Genomic DNA, 7,784 nt, shown 5'->3' on the forward strand with positions numbered 1-7,784 from the left:
CTATTGAATGAGGATGCACAGGTCCCCACAACACGGCCTCCCCTAATTTTTTGCCGCCCTAGGCCCGGGCCTATGTGGCCTTGCCACAAATCCAGGCCTGAATGAAGGGCCCTCCTGGCAGTCCCCGGGGGCCCCTCACAACCTCCAATTCCCTGGCCCGCTTCCCAAATTGTCATGGTGCACGCATGCGTGAGCATGCACACGCATGTGCGAACACATCACGCCTCAAGTATGCACGAGTGTGGCCGCACAGTTCAACACTTTAAGGGGCAGATGGGGGAGCAGTTCTGGGCTGGCAGGGGCCCATGTGGGGCAGGAACAACAGGTTTTTTCCAGGTGTCCTGCCGACCTAGTCCGACACTGTTGGAGACAAACATCACTGGTGACTAATAAAATCTAATTGCTGTTTGGTTCCTATGGGCAGCATCACCAGTAATGTTTTTCTCCAATATTTTACACAGCATGAAAAATATGCCCTTATATATAACTACATACAAAACATTATCATTTTTTTTCTTACTGGCCCTTTAAAAAATATTAATTCTGTGACTTAATGATTTGTTGTGTAGACTGTAAAAAAAAGCAACCATAACACAGTTATATGACTTATCTTATGGCAGGAGTAAAATTGCTGGCGTGGAAAAAGTACTACTGTATGTATAATCAATGACATGGTTCTGGTCACATCAAGGCACTCAGAAAGAATAACAAAGAATAAGAATTAAAGTCATAGATAGAAGATAGAGAATTTATATGCTTCAAAAAAATGGAGAAAAATGTCTGCTACTGTTATACTGTGAGTTTAGAAGAGGTGCTAATGATTGGATGTGTGTACAGTGTAATTCATAAGATAGTCTGTCGGGAAAGTGTAACCTGGAAGAACTCTACAGTGTCAGCAGTCATGTTGTGGAATTTAAAGCCCACATCAGACACGAACGGAACCCAAATGATTATGTTACTATCCAGGGTGCCCTCTGTCCGTTTTTCACCTGGATAGCCCAGTCTTAGCCCCTAAGTATTCTTGCACATGCATCTGGGCTCTCTCTAAATGACCCCTTTAATGTGTCTTCCCTGTTAATAATCGGCCCCACACAATAGCCTAAGTGTTCAAACACCACATTACTTTCTCTCAGTTTCATGCTAAATTCACTTCAGCATCTGCCAGGGCCGGACTGGAAATCTGTGTATTCTGGCAAATGCCAGGGGGGCTGCTGTAAGTTGTTATAGACTGTGGCGTGTGCTGGTGGGGGGCTGTTTGGGCCTCTGTGTACTTGAAATGCCAGGACCTATTTTAAATCTTAGTCCAGACTAGTGTTGCCACCTTTTGTGGAAAAAAATACCGTCCTTGCTATATATTTATCTTTTTTCCCTATGAATAACATTGGGATCAACCATAATTTTTACCGGGCAGTCCGGTAAAATACCGGCCAGGTGGCAGCCCTAGTCCAGACCTGACAGCTGCTATTTTTTCAGAATTGTTTTCTGTTTGTTTCTGTATGCGGAGCTCACACTGTCACTCTGCAGCACAAAGTCTGACCTCTGTTGGTGACAGGGAAACAGTGCGGTCGCAGCCAATAACAGACTCCAGATCTCCTTAGTAACGACTGGGTTCAAACATTGCAGTATAGAACATCTGACACATGAAAGGCACAGAGCAGAAGCTAGAGCTGGGTTTGAGTAGCAAAAATAAGGTACAATGTTGATTTTTTAAAATTGTGATTTCACGCATTCGCAAATGCACATGTACATATGCAGTATGAAAGGGAAACACATAATATAATATTTTGCATAAGATTGTTTTAACATGGAAACACTGCAGTGCATTTATACAGATCTACAGCAATTGGAAGGTTGAATAAGAATTGGTTGACTGGGTCTATATTTGAAAACACAAGGTTAGCACTTGGTTAGCATATAAAACACAGTAGTGAAATCCTAACGTAGTGAAACCGATACATGACTTCAAAATGTGTACCCGGAAATGTAGGTCTGATTTTTATCATCCATATAAAGGTATGGGATCCGTTATCTGGAAACCTGTTATCCAGAAAGCTCAGAATTACAGAAAGGTCTTCTACCATAGAGTACATTGTAATCAAACCATTAATATTTTAAAAATTGATTACCCTTTTGTCTGTAGTAACGAAACAGAACCTTGTCCTTGATCTTAACGAAGTTATAATAAATCCTAATTGGATGCACAGCAATCCTAATGGGTTTAATTAATGCTATTTCTAGTAGACTTCAGGTATGGAGATCCATATGATGAAAAGATCCCTTATCTGGAAAACCCCAGGTCCTGAGCATTCTGGATAAAAAGTCCCATATCTGTCATTTATATTTCACTAATATACAATGCAGCACTTTTGAGGCATGTTCAATTATTCCATCCTGCCCTACCCCTATGGAGCTGACAGTCTAAGTTTCCTGCCCTACGCATACAAATACTATGTTTCTGAATGGTGGGAGGAATCTGGAGCACCCAAATGAAAGCTTAATAATGCAGGGAGAACAAACAAACTCCATGCAATTAGTGCCCCAGGACAGGGCGATATAAGGCAGCAATAGTAACCACTGTAGTACCATGCCACTCACATAATAATTTGACTCTTGTCTTTAGCTTGCAATGGAGTCTGAAGACAGTTACCTTGCTGCAATAAAAGAAGTAGCCTGCACACTAGTGGAAACAACAATGAGAAATGTGGAGGAATATTTCCAAAACTTCCCTCTTCAGGAAACAGGTTTCACTATATTATCAGTTTTTTCTTTTCTTTTCACACAGAAGTGTTGGGTATCACTCTACCATTATTCACACAATCTTATAAACATGATCTTAAACCTTTCAAAACCGGCACTGGCTTTAAAAGAGAACTTCTGAACCCAAAGCCTGATATTAGCAGTCTAAAATCGCTAATATCTCAGAAATTACTAGAAATAGAGAATCAATATAAATTGCAGAAGTGCCTGGAGAAGAACTGTCAATTCATTTTTTTTGGATTTAGTTCCCCTTTAACAACTAAGGAGGAATTAGGCCTAGGCACTGGGGCCAAAGAGTTCACCACAGTTCCCAAAGAGGACCGCCACAGCTCTCTCTTCACTTCTGCAGGATATTTAGCAACATATTTACCATAAGCAATATATTATCCCTATAATATTTCCCTAAAATATACAGCAAACTACAGTGAACCTTTGTTTCACCATACCTCCCAACTGTCCCTTTTTCGGAGGGACAGTCCCTCTTTTGACAGCTCAACCCGCAGTTTGTACTGGAAAGTCCCTCTTTTCTCTGCACTGAACAGCCAGAAAAAGAAACAAAGTTTCTCACTTAATTGGCTTTTAGCAGAGAGCACAGAACAGCTAACAGGTGCAAATAAGATACTTTGTAACAATTTTAGACACAAAAACACAGTTTAGATAAGGAGAAATATTTTCAAACTTTCATAACCTGCCAAATTTTGTAAAACAAACATGGTAATTAGGGGTGTGGCCACAGAAAGGGGTGTGGTGAAAAAATGCTGCGCTACGTGCAGAAAAAAAATTGTTGTCCCTCTTTTTACTTCCAAAATTTGTGAGGTATGGTTTCACCCTTTAATAAATCTGTACATTTTCTCATAAAGATAGCCCCAAATGCAATCTGAGTTGGTTAAGGTCTAGAGGATATGTGATTTATCTTCTTTTTTTCTGCTGTTTTCATGCTTAAACTGTTCTTTTCAGAAGAGAAATACATGGCCCAGAACATTACATGGACTTCTTGCAAGGACTTCAATGTGGAGCTGGGAATGAAGCAAATTGAAGAGTACATTTCAGTAAGATGACATATTTGAATTCTAATGTTCTACCTACCACATTAATGTTTCTGTAGCCCATCTGCTAAGGATCTCATTAGTCTAGCATTTTTTGCTGCCCTTGGTTTTTATCTTGTGGCTTCACTAGTAGCGCTCTGAATACAGAGGAGCCACAACCAGGGTAAAGCAGGTTGGATCTATTTTAAACCCCTGGTTGTGAAGCTTTGATTCAGATTTCTTTACTAGATGCAGGGTTATCCCTAATTTGTAGTACAGTTATGGGATCCATTATCTGGAGACCCATTATCCAGAAAGCTTTGAATTACAGAAAGGTCATCTTCCATTTTATCCAAAGATTTTTTTAAAATGATTTCCTTTTTCTCTGTAAAAATAAAACAGTGCCTTGCACTTGATCCAAACTAAGATACAATGAATCCTTATTGGAAGTAAAACTAGGCTATTTGATTTATTTAATGGTTCCATGATTTTCTAGGAGACTTAAGGTATGAAGATCCAAATTACGGAAAGATCCTTTGTCCGGAAAACCCCAGGTCCCAGGCTTTCTGGATAACAGGTCACATACCTGTACTATGTTTTAAAGCTAGTAAAACTATTTAAATAATGCTGCACTTTCAGTATGAAGTTATGCTAACTTAGTTATCATCAAGTACAAGGTAGTGTCTAACATATCAACAACATAGGAGCTATATTACCCAGTTTATTTTGATCAGTCTTACTCTAAGGCAATATAGAAAATCAAAGCAAAGATGGTTACTACTGGTAACTGCACTGGTGCAATTTGGTAACTGTGTAAGATGAGCCCCACATTTCCTCTAGCTGCAGTTGAAAGCAATGTTTGTTTATACCTTTATACCTTATTGTTCTCTGGTTCAGAGTCTTCAGGTGGCCATGCAGAGATCTGCTCATTTGGGGATCTTTCTCTGATACGCCCACCTTGATATCAATATCGGGCTGATCAGAGAATACAGGCAGTCGGACCAAGGACCGCATCAACGAACCTATGCAGTCCTCAACCCGACAAGATTTTTAAACCTGGCTGATCGATATCAGCCAGATATCGATCGGGGGAATCCCATCGGAGGCCCCCATACACAGTTACACTGCCCAGTGTATGGCCACCTTTAAACCATGTAGTGGTCAGATTCATAGAATATAGTAAGAATCAGAAGTGCAGAGAATATTATTAGGAACAGGCATTTCTCAACTGAGAATGGCACAACATTGCTATATCTGCCCAGCACACTGGAAAGCTGAGAGTAGAAAGGCAGAACGTGCCAGGATCTGCAGTAACTTATGATTCAATTAAGAATCCAGTGTTGTTTTAAGATGTAGCAAGTTCTCAAAAATATGAATATACTGTACCTCATGCAGTGACATGCAATACATGATTATGGTTTATACGTTTGTGTTTATAGAAGTGGGAATTCCATGAAAGCTGGTTACACTGTATAGACTTCCTAAAAGAAGAGGAGGTGGAATTTAGTAAACTTTACCATTATAGAACGAGGTGGAGCATCCCAACCCGCAGAAAACCTATTCCCAGAGCCACTGCATGCGTTTTCTTTACTATACAGATCTCCAAAATTAAACCATTGGTATGTACAGTCATTCATTCTATTGCTTACACTAATCACAGATCAAGGGAAAGTAAGGTACCCACTGCCTGTATAATGCTAAGTATTACAATATATATATATATATATATATATATATATACAGTAGAACCCCCATTTTATGTTTTTCAGGGGACGAGAAAAAAATGGTGTAAAATTCAGGAAAATGTAAAATCAGGGAAATGTAATATGCATAATATAAAGATGGGACCACAAAACAACAATGCAGGGGAAACTTAAATTGAGGTTCCACTGTGTATATATCAGAAATTGATGGGGCAGTATGTTTGCTGCACCTTTTCCTATAATACAGGTATAAGATCAGCATTTCTTTAAAACGCCTCCCTCCTTAAAGTAGACATATAGTATAAATTACCCCCCCAATCCAATCCTACAGTGCAGTGTGCTGAGTGCCTGGGAAAGAAGGCAACAGGAAGTGGAACAGATGGGTGGGACTAGTAGGGTTTTTGCAGAAATTTTCAATAAAGTCAAACACAACTTTTTAAGGCACATTTCTTCTATATCTATAAGAGTTTAATTCACTGGTACATTCTTGGTTTTTTTTACATAATATATGCCCTTAAAGCAGATTTTTTGCTGTCACTCATGTATAAGCAGAGACAGACGCCCACCCTAAATAAATAGAATAATTAGTAATTATTTAAATAAAATCCTTATTTGCATGTACTTTTATTTCAGACTCTACCAGTGGAAGTATTTTTTATCTTTGAATCAACCAGACTGGTACACAGGTATGATTTTACAATAACCAAAACCATCTTACTTCTGTATCCAACACTGAGTCGTGGGATTGATGCCTCTATGAATGCGGTGTGTGGAGTGAATATATACCATGTACAATACCACCTTGTTCAGCATGAGTTTAATGAACAGGGCTTGTGCTGAAAATACCTTTTTTTGCATTTCTTCCCCTTTTATTATGCATACATTGCATCCTTTAATGTAGAGCAATTAATGGACATCATATCTAGAGTGCATGCATACAGCACAGCAAGCAATAAGCTCCAATAAATCAAATAGCTACATGCTATGCAGTTATGGTCAACGATTGTTTTGTATAACAGCTTATCTTGTACTTATTCTTTTCACCCTTAGACCCGGCCAGTCGAGATTTAGAGAAAAGTGGCTGAAAGACATTATTGAAAGCAAGCTGATCATGATGGAGAGCATTACTTTTTAAATGAATTGTTTCACAGAACTATGCACCTTAAAAGCATGAAGTGATAAATACCACAGCCACTTCTGTTATTTCTTGTGTAATCTATTAATGTATACTTTTATCATATGGATGGGCAGCCTTACTTGTTTTTATACTGGTCATATTTATTGTGGGGCGGTGTCATATTGTTTCCAGTGCCAGGACAAAATTAAATCTCATTCAAAAGTTACAATGATAAATTGCCCAGTATAGTAACATTATAATAAAAAGACAAACATCCAGCACACGGGTAATTCCAGGTGGGGAGGTCCTCTGCATTTATTGTGTCAAATTAAAACATTTCAGAGACTTACCCCTTTGGTTACAAAACGCTATATCTCAAAACAATAAACATTGTAGATTGCATGGAATTGCCTGTGTGGTGGGTGTTTGTTGATTCCCACCCAACTGTGAACTAGGCTGAACCATACGGAGGAGGACAGAGTATGTGGATGCAGTGAATATGTCACATTATCATAGAGAGGGGCAGAATTTGCGTTAGCGTCCGCTTCGCTCACATCGAAACACTTCGCCAGAAGTAAATTCGCCAGGACAACGCTAATTCACTAAAATCCGAAGTTGCGTCCAGGGCGCAGAACATTGGCGAAGTAGCGCTAGCGTTACTGCGGCAAGTGAAACAAAGTTGCGCTAGCGTTGCCTAATTTGCATATGGCGGGAAGTTAGAGTTGAATGGACGTATATGTTGTAGCAAATACATTACATTACACAAGCCTGGGAAACCTTAATAAAATAAAAGAGTTGTTATATTGCCCTACACATGAGCCCAGTGTTTAATTTATGTGCCATATGTTAGGAAATGTAGGGGGGAAGCCAGGTACCCCAGAAAAAATTACAGCCAATCACCCTGAAAAATGAAAAGTCGCCAGCGTTTTTGGGACTATTTTTTTAGGAAGTCCTATCTACTCTATTGCACTTCGCCTGGTCTGAGGTGGCGAAGGCAAGTCTGGTGCAAGAGGTAACGTTCAGTAAAATCCGCATCTTAGTGAATTTGTGTAGTTACGTCCATTTGCCAGAGAGCAATTCGCCGGCGTAAGGGAGCGAATTACCTAACCTCTGAAAATTCGCCAGCGACGGTTTTACTCACATCGCAACACTTCGCCAGGCCAACGCTAATTTACTAAAATA

The 7,784-nt window shown here is 39.5% G+C and overlaps 1 protein-coding gene across 2 annotated transcripts; it reads left to right on the plus strand.

Annotated features, from left to right (window-relative positions):
* The first annotated feature begins 1,555 nt into the window (after positions 1–1,555).
* LOC108698443 (A-kinase anchor protein 14) lies at positions 1,556–7,211 on the plus strand. 2 transcript variants are annotated; one of them, XM_018229928.2, is made up of 6 exons: positions 1,556–1,691; positions 2,621–2,741; positions 3,715–3,806; positions 5,222–5,401; positions 6,119–6,171; positions 6,536–7,211. In XM_018229928.2, exons 1-6 carry the CDS (start codon positions 1,641–1,643, stop codon positions 6,618–6,620), a joined length of 582 nt encoding a protein of 193 aa, XP_018085417.1. In that variant the 5' UTR covers positions 1,556–1,640; the 3' UTR covers positions 6,621–7,211. The 2 variants fall into 2 exon arrangements, with proteins under 2 accessions (XP_018085417.1, XP_018085418.1); XM_018229929.2 differs by lacking the exon at positions 5,222–5,401.
* The last annotated feature ends 573 nt before the right edge of the window (positions 7,212–7,784 follow it).

Source organism: Xenopus laevis, chromosome 8L, assembly GCF_017654675.1.
Source record: "Xenopus laevis strain J_2021 chromosome 8L, Xenopus_laevis_v10.1, whole genome shotgun sequence".
NCBI classification, from domain to species: Eukaryota; Metazoa; Chordata; class Amphibia; order Anura; family Pipidae; genus Xenopus; species Xenopus laevis.

What these genes read in the sequence shown, in the direction of transcription:
- LOC108698443 (XM_018229928.2), top strand. Translation starts at nt 1,641, where the DNA reads ATGAAAGGCACAGAGCAGAAGCTAGAGCTGGGTTTGAGTAGCAAAAAT. An exon ending in GTTTGAGTAGCAAAAATAAG is followed by an intron (nt 1,692 to 2,620) that starts GTACAATGTTGA and finishes TCTTGTCTTTAG; the next exon opens with CTTGCAATGGAGTCTGAAGA. An exon ending in TCTCCAAAATTAAACCATTG is followed by an intron (nt 5,402 to 6,118) that starts GTATGTACAGTC and finishes CTTTTATTTCAG; the next exon opens with ACTCTACCAGTGGAAGTATT.